This window comes from Coregonus lavaretus (genome assembly GCF_964263955.1).
Source record: "Coregonus lavaretus genome assembly, chromosome: 1".
NCBI classification, from domain to species: domain Eukaryota; kingdom Metazoa; phylum Chordata; class Actinopteri; order Salmoniformes; family Salmonidae; genus Coregonus; species Coregonus lavaretus.
Window position 1 is genome coordinate 32056438 of NC_139988.1, and position 20600 is coordinate 32077037.

Sequence of the window (20600 nt, forward strand, 5' to 3'; positions counted from 1 at the left end):
GCAAAAAAATGACACTCACATAAGCACATATACTCATACACATAAAAAACCTGCACCGTTAGGAGTATTAACTGATACCCAACTAATAAGTTATATATTTAGGAGAGGTTGTGCCTACATCGCTTGAGTCTAAGACTGTAGAACAGACTCTGACACTAGTGTTGTGTGTGAGGACAAAGGTCTGAGTTGATACTCCTCCTGAGCTGGAGAACCCGGTGTCGCCGACACAACTACACTGGAGTTTCATAATCCCATCTGCCTCTGAGGAGGTTTACATGACAGGGTGTAAATGAGAGAGAGAGAGGTGTGGGTTCCTTTATGTGAGTGAATAGATTTGTGACACGAACAGTATCAGAGCGACTGTGTGTGTTTGTGTGTGTGTGTGTAGAGTATGTCATGGTATAATTTCCAGTGCTGGGGTCAGTTCAACACTCATCAACATGTTGCTCTTCTAGGTGGCAGCCATGAAAAAAACACACACACACATATTCATGCTCTACTATACCTTTATGCTGTTTCTTCATGAGTAGGGTGGTTCTCTTGAAAGTGGAATTGATATCATGGTAAACTGTTAAAAACAGAAGAAAAAAAACATCCAAGTCAACCCAGCTGTCAGTCGTCAGCTCATCCCAGCCGGTCCTGCACAAAATAGTGAATAGGGGGCCGTTTTCGGATTTCTCCCGATTAGGGTTGCAAAACTACCAGTAACTATTGCTAATTTTGGTAATTAACAAGTAATCTATGGCAATTTAGGTAATTTATACTTGAATAACTTAAAAACATTTATTCATATATTAATATATTTTTTAAAATATCTGTCCATATTGTCCATGAGTTTCAAGTGGATAGACCATATGGTTCAAGAGAAAATAGCCTAATTAATGAAAAAATCATCTACTCAACAGGGCCTCCCGAGTGGCGCAGTGGTCTAAGGCATCACAGTGCTTGAGGCGTCACTATAGACCCGGGTTCGATCCCAGGCTGTGTCACAACCGGCCGCCTGTAGGACGTCGCACAATTGGCCCAGCTTCAATTGGGTTAGGGGAGGGTTTAGCTTTACTTGGCACATCTAGCGACTCCTTGTGGCGGGCCGGGCGCCTGCAGGCTGACATTGGTTGTCAGTTGGACGGTGTTTCCTCTGGGTTAAGCGGGCGGGTGTTAAGAAGTGTGGTTTGGCAGGTCATGTTTCGGAGGACACATGACTTGACCTTTGCCTCTCCTGAGCCCGTTGGGGAGTTGCAGCAATGAGACACTGCCACCAGTTTGGCACCAAGACATTGTATTAAACACCAATAGTATTCACTAAGTTGGTTTATATTTAGGATGTTTTACAGTTTGTCATTCACATGACAATCTGAAGTACTCAAAAAGGCCCCTAAATGTCAGGTGGTAAAATAAAAAACTTGAAAGTTGTTTATTGGTTACTTAGAAAGTTACCAGTAATATACCCTCCCTTTGCAACCCTACTCCTGATGAACCATGGATGATGAGTCAGAGCCTTGAGCGGGTGTAACCGTGAGTGGGTTAGTGACGGTAGTCAAAGAGCCAGCCTGTGTTAGCCTGGGCCGGCATGGTCTCACACACACATCACCCACAGAACAGAATATTTGCAGTAGCTGCTGCAGGAGGTCTGGGCCTGTTAGGAACAGCCTCTTTCAGTGTGTGTGTGTGTGTGTGACTCACACAGAGACAAACTTACAGCAAGAGAAAGATGCACAACCCCCTACAGAGTGAAACACTTCTCTTTGATCTACCGATTTGTAGCAACAGCCCCTCTGCAGAAAACATTTAGCAACAACATTACTGTTGACATATTTTGTAGTTTAATTAGTCTATGCTGAGGGAATAGCCAAGATATTATTTGAGCTTGCTCACTTACAGTCCAAGGGTTTGCATAGAAAAAAGCCTGGTTTGCTGTTCAGACATTAAGCACAAAAACCACGTTAGCCAGAACAGACCCCTATTCAACAGGCCTGTGTCCGAATGGGCCAAGAGAAGATGGAGGAGTACAAATGATGAGAGAGGAAGACTCAAAACATTCTGATCTCATACTCAAACTGATGCACGCAGAGACCCTCCCACACACATAGTGACTTACTAGTGTGGTCGTTGTATCTCTCAATGTAGTACAGATAGTGCACTGCTCGGTTCTTTGCCTGTTGTGGGAAGAAGACCATTGACAGTGTGTCAGTGTATCCACATTTCAACAAAGCCACTTCCATAATTGAACACATACTGTATACAGTGCCAGTATGGGTATTTTCCAGGTTAGGGGGCAACATTTTACCTTTCTCAGTGCAGTTTGACGGTCTGCCGCTTTACCCAAGGCAAAACCTGCAGGACAAAAGATGGAAATAAGTAAATGTATATAGAAAAATTAAAAAATATATGTTTTTGGTTTCATCCACATCAGCTTGTCATAGTTTCCATATCAGATTACTTTATCGTTCCACTTTTCATGCTAACTTGACAGTTAGGCGGAACAAGCCAGAAAAAATTATCATTCATTAAGCTGACAGCTTCTACAGATAAACCAATCACATTCCAATCCATGATGCGCTATCATACATTTTTGGCAGCAAAGTTACGATCAAAGAAAGACACTCATCTGTCTCAGTGAACTGAAAGCTTTCAAGCGCCACACTGAGGAAAAAGTAGATTGAGGCTTTGCACCCTGAGAGTGTAGCTAGCTAACTAGCTCAGAAGTGGCCACCACTTCTCCTGGAGAGCTACTCTCCAGCAGGGTTTTGGACTCACCTGCTGCTCCGTTCCCATTGCCAACGGCGACCAGGCAGCTGATGGACCTCTTCCGGCCCTCTTTGGCTGTCATGTTGAACACGCTCTTCACCTGTCAATAATAAAACTTGAACTTGAAACTCAAACAACAACCATAAGGTTAAAATAGCTTAGCAGCATCCACAAGGGATAGCTTAGATTGACCCCTAAAGAGGACAGTCAGGATAGCATTACAAAAACATTATCTTGGAGAATAAACAACTTCTATCGGGATTTAGAACCCAGCAAGACCATTTCAATCTCTCCTGAGAGTCAGGGAGTGGAACTGAAGCGGAGGAGAACTAAACGACCCATTACCTCAGACCAGAACAATGTGAAACAGCTCCTCTTTATGGGAGGCAGAATGTCACTGAATTCATAGACATCCTATTATAAAGCAGAGGATGGGCCCTGGGGGAGAACTAAAGGGAGGCAAGCCCCAGGTTAATTGGATTTGGTGATAAACTTATTATTTCTCTGTCACTCCCTCTCTCTCGATGTTATTGCTTTCTTCCTAAAAGTCATAAAAAATAAATTTAAAAAATGACCAGCGTGTATAGTCAAACGTACAAATTATCAATCGCTATCAAACAGAATGCAGGGAGCACCTTATTAAACCTTTGGCTTTTTAAGAGGGACTGACCTTTCCTTCAAGGCCCCAGTACCACTATGTCCACTTTGTGTCCGATGTTTCATTACATTACATTTACATTTTAGTCATTTAGCAGACGCTCTTATCCAGAGCGACTTACAATATTTTTTTGTTTGTTTGTTTGTTTGTTTATACTGGCCCCCCGTGGGAATCAAACCCACAACCCTGGCGTTGCAAACGCCATGCTCTACCAACTGAGCTACATCCCTGCCGGCCATTCCCTCCCCTACCCTGGACAACGCTGGGCCAATTGTGCGCCGCCCCATGGGTCTCCCGGTCGCGGCCGGCTACGACAGAGCCTGGATTTTGAACCAGGATCTCTAGTGGCACAGCTAGCACTGCGATGCAGTGCCTTAGACCACTGCGCCACTCGTTTCGACTGAGTAAAGTTCCTGCCGGTGTCTAGAGGCGATGTGTGTGTGTGTATGTTTGCCCCTGGGGAGACAGCCCATCTCATCCCTCATAAGATTTAATTGTCTCCCATCGATCGGGATAGACAGACGAGTGCTGCCCTTCCCTGTTCATTCACTCTATTCCCCTCCCTCCGGCCAGATTTACGAGCTGCAGTGTAACCTGGGAGGCAGCAGGGGGCAGTGTGAGCATATGACATGGCTGAGGGTTAGCCATACATACAGCACTGGAGGAGAGACAACGGCTGCTCTACACACATTCACACTTGTAACACACACAAACATATACACAAGTGAACACAGACACACAAGAACACACCTACTAGGTTACACACTCCTCTACTCACACCCCAATGACCCCCTCACACCCTAACACATCCTACCAGTACCCTCACCCCATCCAATCTCTCCACTCTTTCCCTCCCCCCATGGGAGTTGGTACAGCTGGACAGTAAAAGGCCCCAGCCCCAGAGGTCCTCCCAGGGCTCACAGCAGTCACAGACAGTAGAACCAGGACAGAACAGATGTAGAGCTGGTACCGGTCCAACAGAACTCTGCTCCTAACTCAACAACACTGACTTCAGAAGTTCCCCTTTGTCCAACTCTCTGTCTAGGTGGGTTATGAGCCTTTGCGGGTCAGCTGTTCCCTATGTGAAAGGGAACTGCCAGTGGCCAGCCAGAGAGACACAACCCCACTGCAGATCCTGTCTGTTTGAAGGTGTATGCATGTGCGAGAAAGAAGAACTCTCATTATAGCAATACTTTCAAAGCCTGCTAAAACCTAAACCCAACATATGATTCCATTTAGAGGAGGAAACCATAACAGCTGGGTATTTCACCATAAAATATGACTCCAATGTCAATGTGTTGAGACCCACAGAGAGGGAGGGAGAGAGAGAGAAAGAGAAAGCGAGAGAGGGGGGAATAGAGAGAAAGAGAGAGTCAGACAAGGAGAGCTCTAGTTGCAAGCTAATGTAATTGGCAGCGCCGTTAAGCCACTTTGCCATTATATTCTTGTTGCCATTTGCTGCTTATTACCAAGTATCTCTCTCAGCCGCAGAGAATTGTTTTCTATTAACCCGAATACAATTAGGAACCAACATTGCGTCTTGAACCCTCATACTGATTTAACTCAAGTTAGCAGGTGCCCTGGCAAATTGCCATCGCAGAAAACATAATTGCAACTGTTAAACATGCATGAAGTCATAAAATGAAAGATTGCCAGTGCAATGCGAGGCAGGGAGGGAGTGTTGGGAAGTGATATCCTAGAGGAGCTGGTGCTGGGTGTCATGGTGGGACTCATCAGGGGTGTATTCATTAGGCAAACCGTTTACCATTTAAGAACCAAATGGAAGCAAACTATTGGAGAGCTTCTATTGGAAAAATTCAGGTAGGTCCCTACCCGTTTCATTTGCTTCCGTTTAAGAAACGTTTTGCAACAGAATCGGTGGAATGAATACACCCCTGGACTGTGGAGGAAGATTGAAATAAACTGTACTGCTATGTGTTGATTAACAATATAGTACTGTAAACACTGAGCCGTGTTGGCTGGCACAAGACTAATGCACCACTTCACTATGTGCATACTGGAGACTCACTGAGCTACTGTATGGAATGGATTAACTACCATTGGTATAGAAAACAGAGCACACATTTCATTCTACTGCAAGAGTGGTGTGTCTTTGAAAAACAAATCTTTGACTTTTGGGGATACTTTGAAGGTTGTGTAGCTAGTAGTTATACAACACATCCGTAATGGTATTCATCCCCTTTTAATGAAATTAGTTGTGAGAGGCCTGAGTCTCCGTGCCATTGGAGCCAAGCCATCTCCATTTCCTATGCAAGTGCACTCTCATGTCCCAACCCATTGACTAACTAATGACATGGTGCTATTGTCCTTGGGGGAGAAATCCCCCCTTTCCAGGAAGCATTTCATTTAATTCATGTATATTTATAGGGAGATAGAACTCATAAACTGATCCAACAGTTTCCGGGGGACACAAGTGTCTGTGGCTCTGTATTATTTATATGAAGAGGAGCACATACAGAGGCTGGGGAGGATTATCAGTGCAACGCATGCAGGACATATTTAATTAGTTGATTGCTACAGCCCTGGGTCAATGCTGGCCACATGACGATATATCACAGTTGGACACTGGGCCCAACACATGCCCAACCTCTGAATACAGCTGTCATAATGCTGTCATAATGCTGCCTTAACAGAATGAACGACATATAGCAACAAAACAGAACAGTAGGCCGACATGGACCTCTAAGGTCATTCCAGCAAAATCTCTTACACAAGAGAAACATCCATTGTGTTCCTTTACATCCCCTCGTTCCCCTCCTTTCATCTTAACTCTTTGTATTTTCCCAACACTTTTCCCGCTGTTTTTCTCTCTGTCTCCAAGTGACAGGTATTCTCCCTCTTTCAATAGGAATCTATAGCGGTTCCTTTATGTTCAAGAGGATTGTAAATACTGTACAGGCAACCACAGCTCACATGTAAAGGAACAAGTACTTTAATCAGCCCGCAAGGCTTTGAGGGGAATGTCAAGTACTCAGCCTCATGTTCAGATTCAAAAGAAATATCACCAACATGTTAAGAAAACGATCACAGCATTGAGCTATGTTGGACAAACAGAGAGACATAGGGACATATCCGCTCTGGCTTTCATCCGAATGACCCATCTGCCATCTAAGCATCTGCCAAGTGGCTTGCTATACCATTCAGCCACTCACTGGTCAATCACAGCTCAAGGACCTGATTGACAGATTGGAAAGGGGAGGTGTGTGAAACCTGGTCAGGCAGTAGTGTCTTTAGAATTAGAACAGAACAAACACAGATGTGGTAAAGGAGACAATGGAATGCAGACGTTGACCAGATTGGCGCACATTCAACAAATCTGATCTAACAAAGTGTATATTCGTCAAATCCGTCATGATTTATCTATTATAACAAGCCCACAATGTGCTTACTTAAGTCCGATTTTGATATATTTGGCTTTTGCTGCATAACATGTAGAAGTTCTCCCTTTTCAGGTTTAGAAGAAGTAACTGCTAAATGCTAACTCCCGTTCGTATAAGCCGGTTAGCATAACTAGCACACAGAAATCGATGATAGTAGTCAAAGTTATTTTTAACTGTAATGCAGTTGATTGGCAACAATGACATGAACATGTGTTGGGGTTGACATCCATACAAGCATTATACAATCATTTTTAACCTAACATAGCCTAAATGTAAACACATTTTGCTGGAAGTCAATGAGGAGACTCGGTCTCTTTCACCCACCGCTCTTTTCCTCCCACGTTTCCATGGCAAATTCCATTGTTTTGGTCGAGTCCAATTGACCTCTTTACCGCATCTATTAGTGGCTCACGGGTCACGGAGAAGAACATCTAACGTGGACTGTACCACCATGCTGAGAACAGGGGGCTAGCACTCACTTTGGGAAAAAGAGGAGGGAGAGGGAGTGCAATGGACAGAACTGAAATGGAGAGGGCTGCAGCCTTCTCAGACCCACATTAAACCTGACACCCGCAGACATTTCAAACCACAACTTGACCTTCAACAACGATCCACGATGCATTATGCACCTTAAATTCGGGCTGAAAAATTAAATGGCAACCAATTCGTCTACCCCTTAAGAATCACTGTGGAATTACACAGCAAAAAGGAAAAGTGGTGCAGGTACATTGCTGCAGGTATAAATTGACTTTATTACAATGGCTTAATGCTTTGGAGTGGATTTCAGTAGGGAATCCAACTGGGCCCAGTTTTTCAAAATTTTTAATCTGGATCAGAATGATCCGGATTCTGTAATCCTCTTTTTTGCAATTCAGGATCAGATAAATCTGGCTGTTTTTGAGCCGGTTTTTCAGAAATCGGATAGGATGATTCTGATCCAGATACCAAAATATCAAGATCACAGAATCTGTTTTTTCAGTGCTTTGAACAGTCCTACACCTTGCCATCTACTGGACAGTTATGGTACTACTTCTACACTGTCATTGGGAAACAGCAATGAGTAAACTACGTAAAAGGTAGATGGAATAAAAATAATAGAGCCTGCATATATCCCTTAAAAGTAAGTACACCCATTTATTTGACACTTCTCAATATAACAACTGACCTTTACTACAATACCTATACTGCGGTCAATTTAACATCATGAACCCTTGGTTTTCAGATGTAAGAAAGGTTTTTCAACCTTGTCACCTTAGTTACATTGAAATATTGAAATTTATTGTTGTAGTGCCTTTCACCTTTCTAAATCCACCCTTCCAGTGGGATCAAGATAATCCCGATTTTCGGCATCAAAACGATCCTAATCACCTTTGAAAAACACACAAATGACATTTATTCCTGATTAAAGGTCAGGCTGCATTCCCAAATCCCATTCTTCAATTCTTTTGAAAAACGGGGCCCCGCAAATAACCTCTATGGATGGTCCCTGTTTGTTTGGGCCCTCCACTACATCAATTTGTATTAAATTAGCCTAAATGGAAAGACCATCATTACCATGAGAGATCTCTTAATACTGGATGGGGAGGCTAAATGTACCCCTGAATCTCGGTAGCCCCTCTCTTCTCTCTCTTCCACTCTCGCTCTCTCTCGGCCACATAATGAGGACGGTGAGGAGTTTGTTTTGCGTGACGGTTGGCTTGTTTATCTGTTTATCAAAGTGTTTTGTAATCGACTCCGTCTATATTTGAATATCCTCTCAGAGGGGTGCCCCTGATAACAACGTATTAGTAATATCCATATCACCGCCATATTCACATCACCGTACTTTCCTCCATTTACCAAAATAGAAAACATCACATCATTTCCTCTGTTAGGGGGGGTTGAGTCGCAGTGAGACCTCAGTGCTGACAACATGGCTGTGCCTACAGTCTCTCTCATGCAGTCATGACATAGAACCGTCATTTGGGAGACAGAGAGCATGCAAGTGGAATCATGTTATGTTAGCAATGTTTGGAGGGTGGAAGGTGGGTTGACATTCCCTTTAGCCCCCCACCAAACTTCAGTTCGTGCACGAGTAGGAGTGATGCATGTAGAGGTGAGATGTATCGGTGAGTGTAAACATACGAGTAATTTGCCCTTTTTTAATACACTGACTATATCATGACTGTGGTAGGGCTTGTGTTTATGTGTGCGCACTCAATGGTCGTATCCTCTCCTGGTCTTAGCCCAGTGAGTTCAACCGTGGTTCATGTTTCGATCAGGGAGGTTCAGAGGCCCGTCGGCACCCAGCTCCTCAACTAGGTGCTGTTCCTCACCGAGCAAGGAGTTACGGCAAGCAGCAGGGGACACTCAAGACAGCCTCCCAGCCAGCCTCCACAGATCAAACACAGCTCTCCCAGGGACCGGGAACATCAACCATCAAAGGGATCCCATCCACTTTTCTTCAAAGACACCAAATAGCACTACGTTACTACATTGTGTCTGCCCTGCTTTTTCAAACTACAGACTTTGCTAGATGCTCCGACATACCCTTTTGGGCTAGGTTAATATCATGATAACCGATTCCAACATTTTGGGTTAGTATTTGAAGAGCACTCACCTCGATCACTCGGGAGTCAAAGTCATCGTAAGTCTCTAAAAAAAGAAAGAGAGGAAAATAAGGTACTAATACATGTAATAAAAAAAAACTATTTTTATATGACCTCTATGAGAAGAACTATTAGGACTGATAAAGTCAATGTGAATACCTGTGATTGTATACTGATAAACTGCAACATCACCTTCTATCAGACACTAAACATGACAAGGTTCACCTGTTCTGCTTGGGTTTATGAGGTAAATTCAATCCAAACAAATGGGCCTTAGATTAAATGTGTAATAGGAGCCACAGAAGCGACTCTCAGAGTGAATCAAAGCAAATTTGCAGTCGGGTTTAGTGAGATAAATAAAGGTGATGAGGCAGATTTCTCAGAGGGAGAGAGTGAAAGGTTTATTGACTTTTATTTTACGGCATTGAGAAATCGGACTTGCTTATTAGTGTACTCCATCACTAAAACAATAGAGAATAATATCTGTGGCAAACCCACACAAATCCAAAACGAATTGTTAACAAACACATGACATTCACTACATGGGGCTAGTTTAACTGGATGGTTGTACAGTATGTCACCATAACGGTATTAATTTTTCCACTTTTGATGGCAGGTAAATAAATCCAGTAAGGTAAATCTGTCAATGATTTAGCTCAGGGTTGCCTAGAGAAGCGTGTCAGTAATTCCCTCACTACACTCTAACAGAGACGGGAGGCGACAGGACATTTCCTGGATTTAAGAGCGGGGCTAGGCGAAGGTGTCTGTGAGGAGGTGGGGTAACCCCGGCATGAGAAAGAGGAGGGTGAAGGTCAAAGGTCAAGCGTTCCTAACTCATACCCAGAGCTGTGATTTAGACTCCTGTCCACGCCACCGCATGGTAATCCATCACCGTGGTGACTAGAAGCCATAGCAGACGCTGCAGTTAGACTAGCAAGAGAGAGAGCCACCGGAAGGCAGGAAATGTAATAACCAACCCAGCGCTGCCCAGACGACTGGAGGAAATCAACATATCAAATAAATGTATAACAAATAAATCCTGGCTGTGCTGTGTGACGACGACTTAAATTAAACAGATTGTTCTGTCTGTGATGTGTTACAATAGAAACAGTGGTAGGGGTGGTGAGAGGATGGGGGATGATACCAGTGTTCATCTCACAGCGAGATGAGAGGGGATGCAGAGACATAGTGTAAAGACATAACTGAAAGAGAACTATGACAGAGGAACACCATCAATATGTTACTCAGGCAACTTACTTATATTCTCAAGTTCTGCAGTTCTGAATGTTTGAACTTTTTGACTACTTTAATATTCCAAGCCCTAAATAAGATGTCCCTCGGAGGGGTAAAGGGCCAAATGGACAGAGCTGAGAAACGAGAGAGGAAGGGAGGAAAGGGGTGTGTGGGTGGTAGAGAGATTACTTTCTAAATGTGGACAAAGCCTCACTGTCCCTTCTGTTTAATCTTGCTCTCCATCAGTCATGAGGTGCTAATGGGCCTGCATACAGTGCTATCCCTCAGTCTGCTATCCCTCAGTCCTACAGATGGCCCCGCTCATCCCTCCTCCTCAAAAATGAGAGACTTTTCACTTTATCTAGAATGTATCAACAGGCCTACATCTCAAACATAATTAAAAAATGTCAAAGACCTGATACAGTGGGGGAAAAAAGTATTTAGTCAGCCACCAATTGTGCAAGTTCTCCCACTTAAAAAGATGAGAGAGGCCTGTAATTTTCATCATAGGTACACGTCAACTATGACAAACAAATTGAGGAAAAAAAATCAAGAAAATCACATTGTAGGATTTTTTATGAATTTATTTGCAAATTATGGTGGAAAATAAGTATTTGGTCACCTACAAACAAGCAAGATTTCTGGCTCTCACAGACCTGTAACTTCTTCTTTAAGAGGCTCCTCTGTCCTCCACTCGTTACCTGTATTAATGGCACCTGTTTGAACTTGTTATCAGTATAAAAGACACCTGTCCACAACCTCAAACAGTCACACTCCAAACTCCACTATGGCCAAGACCAAAGAGCTGTCAAAGGACACCAGAAACAAAATTGTAGACCTGCACCAGGCTGGGAAGACTGAATCTGCAATAGGTAAGCAGCTTCGTTTGAAGAAATCAACTGTGGGAGCAATTATTAGGAAATGGAAGACATACAAAACCACTGATAATCTCCCTCGATCTGGGGCTCCACGCAAGATCTCACCCCGTGGGGTCAAAATGATCACAAGAACCTAGTGAATGACCTGCAGAGAGCTGGGACCAAAGTAACAAAGCCTACCATCAGTAACACACTACGCCGCCAGGGACTCAAATCCTGCAGTGCAAGACGTGTCCCCCTGCTTAAGCCAGTACATGTCCAGGCCCGTCTGAAGTTTGCTAGAGTGCATTTGGATGATCCAGAAGAGGATTGGGAGAATGTCATATTGTCAGATGAAACCAAAATATAACTTTTTGGTAAAAACTCAACTCGTCGTGTTTGGAGGACAAAGAATGCTGAGTTGCATCCAAAGAACACCATACCTACTGTGAAGCATGGGGGTGGAAACATCATGCTTTGGGGCTGTTTTTCTGCAAAGGGACCAGGACGACTGATCCGTGTAAAGGAAAGAATGAATGGGGCCATGTATCGTGAGATTTTGAGTGAAAACCTCCTTCCATCAGCAAGGGCATTGAAGATGAAACGTGGCTGGGTCTTTCAGCATGACAATGATCCCAAACACACCACCCGGGCAACGAAGGAGTGGCTTCGTAAGAAGCATTTCAAGGTCCTGGAGTGGCCTAGCCAGTCTCCAGATCTCAACCCCATAGAAAATCTTTGGAGGGAGTTGAAAGTCCGTGTTGCCCAGCGATAGCCCCAAAACATCACTGCTCTAGAGGAGATCTGCATGGAGGAATGGGCCAAAATACCAGCAACAGTGTGTGAAAACCTTGTGAAGACTTACAGAAAACATTTGACCTGTGTCATTGCCAACAAAGGGTATATAACAAAGTATTGAGAAACTTTTGTTATTGACCAAATACTTATTTTCCACCATAATTTTCAAATAAATTCATAAAAAATCCTACAATGTGATTTTCTGGATTTTTTCTCTCTCATTTTGTCTGTCATAGTTGACATGTACCTATGATGAAAATTACAGGCCTCTCTCATCTTTTTAAGTGGGAGAACTTGCACAATTGGTGGCTGACTAAATACATTTTATCCCCACTGTATATAATTTTAAATGCCAAAGACTTGATCAAAATAATCTCAAAGTTTATTGATCATTTCATAGAAATATTGGTAATATGTAATGAATTTACATCACAGGTTTTGGTTAGCCTTAGTGTTGGAGAGGGTTGGTGGGAGGGGAAGGGTCTCTACTGGCCTTTCATTGTGTTTCGCTAGGCTCGGTTGGCTCTCAGTTTCCTGCTTGTCGCCCTGCTAGCTCCAGGTGACATTTGCCCTTTCCAGACAGAGGTACGGGCTGTGCTCTCCCCAGTGGACTGAGCCTTTACCGTGTGGTGCAGCGTTTGAAAGGCACCGAGTCGTGGAGGCTGCTGGCATTTGGAGCTTTCAGAAGGAAAAGAGTGACCCAACCTGCCATTTCACTACCACCAGGGGTATTGATTACCGGAGCAGATAGAATGCTGATAGAATGCTAGGAGGAATGGCCCAGTGTTGTAAATATGCCTAGTTGGAGGAATACGCTCTGTCATTACTATAATACAGCTAGGCCAGAGGTGATGCATGGAAGCATGTCAGAGTGTGTGTGAGGAATGCAGATCGCTTTGCTTCAATAATATAGCAACAATATTAAATCTGATCCAAGATAATGCTACTTCACAATAATAGTGATTGATGTTTGTTGGAAAAACAGTCCTTCAAAGTATGTGCACTAGGGATGTGCATCTTTCCCTTTCAAGACAATTCGATACGTATTTAGATACATGGGCTTCGATTCAATACAGGAACGATATGTTTTAGCTTGAAACGATTTGGTGTGATTCAGTTTGATTAGAGGAATGATTCAATGCACTAACTTTTGTTGCATAAACACATTCATTTTCCATTCTAAATTGTAATCTGCTGCTGATGGAGCTCATGAGCTGGATCTGTCTGAGCTAAAGTGTGTGTGTGTGGGGAAACTGGGAATCTATCACCCCACTGTCAGTTAGGGGGCGATGTTTTCCTTTTGCAAAAGTTTCCCCACACACACACACAAAAGTGATTGCGGTCCTCGTTACGAAATTATCACCTTTACCCTGTATATCTAAAAATGACCATAAATACTGATCGTTTCAAGCAAAACTACCAAAACTATTGCTGATGGTAAAACTGAACAATCAATATAAAATCTAATGTAAGCCCCGATCAGCATATAGCCTACCTATGGCCAGTGGTGTAAAGTACTTCAGTAAAAATACTTGAAAGTACTACTTAAGTAGTTTTTTTGGGTATCTGTACTCTACTATTTATATTTTTGACAACTTTTACTTCACTACATTACTAAAGAAAATAATGTACTTTTTACTCCATACATTTTCCCTGACACTCAAAAGTACTAGTTACATTTTGAATGCTCAGCAGGACAGGAAGATGGTCCAATTCACGCACATCAAGAGAACACCCCTGGCATCTCATCTCTACTGCCTCTGATCTGACGGATTCAATAAACACAAATGCTTCATTTGTAAATGATGTCTGAGTGTTGGAGTATGCCCCTAGCTATTCGTACATTTAAAAAACAAGACAATGGTGCCGTCTGGTTTGCTTAATATAAGGAATTTGAAATGATCTATACTTTTACTTTTGATAATTAAGTATATTTTGGCAATTACATTTACTTTTGATACTTAAGTATATTTAAAACCAAATACATTTAGACTTTTACTCAAGTAGACTTTCACTTGAGTCATTTTCTATTAAAATATACTTTTACTCAAGTATGGCATTTGGGTACTTTTTCCACCACTGCCTATAGCCAGATGAGAGTTGTCTCCGGCGGTAGCTTAGGCTAATTTTATTCCGGTAAAACACAATTTTCAACAGTGCATTTAATAAAAAATAACCGTATAAATTACATGGTTGTCACTCAACTAATAAAGCCTAATATTGCGCAAGCCATTTTACAAACATTTGAATGCTGAAGGTGATGTGTATATGTGCCAGATCAGGAATAGGCCTAGCTCTCAACGGTCAGCGTGCAGTTTGACTAGGCTACTGATATTGCCTGGGGTTGTTCGGCATGCAAAATGACTTGTAGATCAATGACTATCAACATAATGACATGCTTAGTTTGACACTGAAGGAGAGGACGCAGTTGTCACAAAAGACGAGAGGTATTTTCGGAAGGTAGGAAAAAAGTAATTTGAGCAAAAAACTGCAGATTCATAACGTTTGAATCTATTTTCTTACCGATGCATGCTACATTTGGATTGCTCATATTTAAAACATTTGAACCGGGGACCGATGTGCATCGGTGAATCGTTACATCCCTAATGTGCACACTTTACACACACACACAGTACCTCCGTTGGGTCCAGGGTCAGGGGCCCCCAGACTGATGCCTCCCCAGGAGTTGCCAGTCCACCCTCGCTCCCTCTTCACCCTCATCTTCCTCCTGCGATCCCATTCGTCGCGCTGTCGCAGAAGCTCTGCCTGCAGTTCCTGTTGCTCTGACTCCCCGCGGCGAGACATGTTCTGTATGGTCCCACTCTTCAGGATGGGCGCGTTCAACCCCGGCCACAGGAACCCCCCGCGCCCTAACAGAGACACAGAGAGAGGTTAGGCGGTTTGTTACGGAAAGGAGCATTAATTTGTCCTAAACGCTCCACTGCACTAACTCAACTCAAACGGAGCACTAACTTCAACTTTATTATACGTTACAGACTGTATAAAGAATAGGCGTCACAGAGACACAGACAGACACACAGAAGGGAGAGATGGGGCAATGATTACAGGGAGTAGACAGCGCTTCAACCAATGTGGCACTGATTACACAATCTTGTCACATCTGTAGGGTTTGATGGATTTGAAAAGGGCCAGAAAAGAAAGAGAGAGACTGACTGGGCCGCAGACAGCTCAGCAATAAAACACTCTCAATGAATTTCCACTTTTTAAACAGCACTGAGATAGATGATAAGAGAAAGAGGACTAATCTGTTCATTATAAATTAATGTAATTAATAAAATATTACTAGTAAAAGATTAATAGTCGAGAGTGTCTGTCTACTGCCCATTAGCAGAAGGAAATTCAGATCAAACTTTAGCCATCAATATCCAAACTCAAATTCAGGTTTGGCATTAAAGACAGAAATATACATGATACCAACCAATCGTAGTGGGTGTACTATCTTTCTCCAACATAAAGTAAAATGTTTGAGTTACAGGGACATAGAAATAACTATGAATGAAATAGATCTAAACAATATATCCATCTTACCCTCTCCGATGTTCTGGCCTCGGTTCAGATCCTTTTTCATCTTCCTCTTGGTCCTCTTCCCACGACCCTTCCGAGCACCGGCACCCGTCTCTGCCAGAACTCCCCTCCAAAGCTCCTCTGCTGTCACTGCAATGATAACACACAGAAATAGGGATTTAATTGCCAAATCTGACTAATCTGGCAACCTCAATGGAGCATCCCTCTTTGTCCAGAATATTGAAAACAATCGTCTCGTTGCCTGTAGGATACTGATTAATAAAAAGGTATTTAAATAGGGGGTGCTTATATTTGTCCTGTTTCACACACCTGTACAAGTGTGTGGTGTGAAATGAAAATGTGTTTTTTTGCATATCCCACACCCCCTGAGACACTGTCAGAGAGTGGGGTCACGACCAGGGATGATCTTAGCCTATATATGTTTTACCTACCTACAAAACTCTAGGAATAGAAAATTAGAACAACGCTAAAGAGTTTGAAATATATTGAACCTTCTCTTTGATGTAGATTTACTTGTGTAGACAGCGAAAGTAAAAAAGGAAAGCAGTTTTACCTTCACTACAGGCCGCCCTTGTCCTGAAGTACCTGAGTGTCTGAACACAGTCTGCATAATATTACTATTTGTAAACACATTTGCAAGTACAACAATGTTTTTAGACTTTGTGCTGCTTCTGTAAACTCATCTCAATGCAACAAGTCTGGGATCGACCTCCAACACAAGAGCCCCGAAATTACAATCTGCATCTACAGTCATGCACTAATCAAACCTGCTAGAACGCACTGTGCATTCCAGCAAACAAACACCCTCTATTACTCAGAGATTGAGAATGCTGGTTTGTTTTTTCCAAATCAAATCTATTTTCAGCCGGTCTGCTTGCTTCTCAAGGATTTAGAAGGAGATGCTCGGTGCCACACAGAGATTTGATTATGAGTTAATTAAAGCATGTGAAGGGAGATGTAACCAGTGTGCTTGAGCTTTGTACTACAGCAAAGCAACAAAGCACTAGGCAAATAAAAGCTATGATTGTCAAAGAGTCAAACCTTGCTTGAAGCTAAATCTAGTGTCCTTGCCATGAGGAATGTTTGAAAAGGGAGTCCTAGATCTAGATAGATAGTGTGGAATTTTAATCCATTCTAGATCAATGCACTTAACTATTCTACTGGTCAATCAAAAAACTGTAACCAATGCTAGCAGCATCGAGCACTTCAATAGTCTCACTCCTGGGGGCCAATGCACACCAACTTTGATTATTTCCATCCATCTCTCCTTTTGGATGGCACAACCATGCTACAACAGATGATAGTCAAAAAAAAGTTGAAAGGCATGAAAAGAACAACAGGCCAGGCTCTTCTACAGTATGCAAGTTGTTTTCCCTCACTTTTCCCATAGCAAGGAGACTTCTTTGCTACAAGACTTAAAATGGGATGCAAACTAAAGCAGCAAAGAGGCATACTGCACATCTAATTCAGTAACGCTTGTTTAGAGACAAAATATAATCAAACATGAATTCTGAACAGAGTTCTGAGTGAGAATAAAACAAAAAGATTCCAGCTCATCTCCAACAATTTGTTATGAACTAGTGAAAATATTATCTTCAAAGCACCAAGCCCTTGAGCAGAAGTCTGTTGAAAAGTTCATCACTCAGTGATACCTTTTCACAACATTTCTTACATTGACACTGTGTACAAGCATAGGGGCCCTGTTTTCCATTCTCTCTTGACTCCTCCTCCGTGCCCAGTCAGTGAAGCTGTTTTCCATTCTCTCTTGACTCCTCCTCCGTGCCCAGTCAGTGAAGCTGTTTTCCATTCTCTCTTGACTCCTTCTCCGTGCCCAGTCAGTGAAGCTGTTTTCCATTCTCTCTTGACTCCTCCTCCGTGCCCAGTCAGTGAAGCTGTTTTCCATTCTCTCTTGACTCCTTCTCCGTGCCCAGTCAGTGAAGCTGTTTTCCATTCTCTCTTGACTCCTTCTCCGTGCCCAGTCAGTGAAGCTGTTTTCCATTCTCTCTTGACTCCTTCTCCGTGCCCAGTCAGTGAAGCTGTTTTTCATTCTCTCTTGACTCCTTCTCCGTGCCCAGTCAGTGAAGCTGGCCACTCAGATGCTCATATCAGATGTCTGACACTATCATTAGATTCTGCAACTTAAAAATGCATCAGCAGCATCTGCTCTGCCAACAGTCAGTCAGCCAGTCAGGCAGCCCAGCAGCTTTCATTCGCAGTAGTAATGATCCTGGGCTAGGCTGCCATGTCCAGCTATTAGAAAGCCTGGCATCAGGCAGAGAAACAATCATGTCCGAGTCCCACATTAGTAAACACAGCATCACATCAAATCAAATTAGACTAGGTTTTAGCCTAACTTATGTGATAAAGATAACAAACTAAAGTTAATATAGAATCTAGTGACAATTCTGGCGTTCCACATCTTCTGGAAAAGTTTACCTTTTCCTATCAAAAAATAACCAAAGCAGTCTGGCCAAAACAGTTCAACCGGATGTCAGTCAATTGTGAAAACTCATTGATAAAGAATAATTTGCCAGAAAAATCTTTTAAAAGTGTTCTGAAACATCATAGGATACACCAAAGCAAAGTCTGGAGATACAAAGCAATCAAAGTGACAATGTCTCTTGAGTATGTATACTGTAAATATAAATATTGTGCTGAGAGAGCGTCAACTGAAGGCGGCAGGTTAATAAAGTGAGAGGAATGATGGGTGTGTGTTTGGGTTTCCATGCATAGGCTGAGACGGAGCCGGTGGTGACAGATTTAGCATGGGTAATTATCTCAGGGAGAAGCTGCAGGAAATAGTGTGGCTGCCTGCCTCTGCTGTGCTGAGCTGACAGACATACACCTCCCTGTGGAAGCTCTGCATTTGACAGGTTCCACCACTGTGAATAAGTCTCACTTAGCGAGCTCAGGCCATTTTAAGTGAGTTCTATTAAAATTCTCAAGTAGTTATGTCTATATTATAGTGCTGTTTCTGGTAATACTGGGGCAGTATCAAGATATTACATTCGTAGACCAGACCGGAGTCAGGGATGATTCGCTTTGTGAATATCAGCACAATTTTAGTGAAGGTTGAGCATATGTCAGAGCTGACGTCAGCTAATAATGATTTGATTTGTTCACTTGAAGAGCTTAGCTGATAATGATTGGATAGATACAGTGGGGAAAAAAGTATTTAGTCAGCCACCAATTGTGCAAGTTCTCCCACTTAAAAAGATGAGAGGCCTGTAATTTTCATCATAGGTACACGTCAACTATGACAGACAAATTGTGGAAAAAAAATCCAGAAAATCACATTGTAGGATTTTTAATGAATTTATTTGCAAATTATGGTGGAAAATAAGTATTTGGTCACCTACAAACAAGCAAGATTTCTGGCTCTCACAGACCTGTAACTTCTTCTTTAAGAGGCTCCTCTGTCCTCCACTCGTTACCTGTATTAATGGCACCTGTTTGAACTTGTTATCAGTATAAAAGACACCTGTCCACAACCTCAAACAGTCACACTCCAAACTCCACTATGGCCAAGACCAAAGAGCTGTCAAAGGACACCAGAAACAAAATTGTAGACCTGCACCAGGCTGGGAAGACTGAATCTGCAATAGGTACGCAGCTTGGTTTGAAGAAATCAACTGTGGGAGCAATTATTAGGAAATGGAAGACATACAAGACCACTGATAATCTCCCTCGATCTGGGGCTCCACGCAAGATCTCACCCCGTGGGGTCAAAATGATCACAAGAACGGTGAGCAAAAATCTCAGAACCACACGGGGGGACCTAGTGAATGACCTGCAGAGAGCTGGGACCAAAGTAACAAAGCCTACCATCAGTAACACACTACGCCGCCAGGGACTCAAATCCTGCAGTGCCAGACGTGTCCCCCTGCTTAAGCCAGTACATGTCCAGGCCCGTCTGAAGTTTGCTAGAGTGCATTTGGATGATCCAGAAAAGGATTGGGAGAATGTCATATGGTCAGATGAAACCAAAATATAACTTTTTGGTAAAAACTCAACTCGTCGTGTTTGGAGGACAAAGAATGCTGAGTTGCATCCAAAGAACACCATACCTACTGTGAAGCATGGGGGTGGAAACATCATGCTTTGGGGCTGTTTTTCTGCAAAGGGACCAGGACGACTGATCCGTGTAAAGGAAAGAATGAATGGGGCCATGTATCGTGAGATTTTGAGTGAAAACCTCCTTCCATCAGCAAGGGCATTGAAGATGAAACGTGGCTGGGTCTTTCAGCATGACAATGATCCCAAACACACCGCCCAGGCAACGAAGGAGTGGCTTCGTAAGAAGCATTTCAAGGTCCTGGAGTGGCCTAGCCAGTCTCCAGATCTCAACCCCATAGAAAATCTTTGGAGGGAGTTGAAAGTCTGTGTTGCCCAGCGACAGCCCCAAAACATCACTGCTCTAGAGGAGATCTGCATGGAGGAATGGGCCAAAATACCAGCAACAGTGTGTGAAAACCTTGTGAAGACTTACAGAAAACGTTTGACCTGTGTCATTGCCAACAAAGGGTATATAACAAAGTATTGAGAAACTTTTGTTATTGACCAAATACTTATTTTCCACCATAATTTGCAAATAAATTCATAAAAAAATCCTACAATGTGATTTTCTGATTTTTTTAAAATCATTTTGTCTGTCATAGTTGACGTGTACCTATGATGAAAATTACAGGCCTCTCTCATCTTTTTAAGTGGGAGAACTTGCACAATTGGTGGCTGACTAAATACTTTTTTCCCCCACTGTAAGCTTTAAAAT

At 42.8% G+C, this 20600-nt stretch overlaps 1 protein-coding gene across 1 annotated transcript in view; it reads right to left on the minus strand.

Annotated features, from left to right (window-relative positions):
- LOC311130234 (small ribosomal subunit protein uS5m-like) overlaps positions 1-20600 on the minus strand; it is a gene marked incomplete at its 5' end in the record, with an annotated part of 30304 nt that overhangs the window by 1034 nt on the left and 8670 nt on the right. The window contains 7 exons of the mRNA XM_084162932.1: positions 506-568; positions 2099-2156; positions 2288-2334; positions 2758-2848; positions 9407-9441; positions 14920-15153; positions 15833-15958. Coding sequence (XP_084019058.1) covers positions 506-568; positions 2099-2156; positions 2288-2334; positions 2758-2848; positions 9407-9441; positions 14920-15153; positions 15833-15958 — 654 coding nt within the window. The remainder of the gene's footprint in view (positions 1-505; positions 569-2098; positions 2157-2287; positions 2335-2757; positions 2849-9406; positions 9442-14919; positions 15154-15832; positions 15959-20600) is intronic.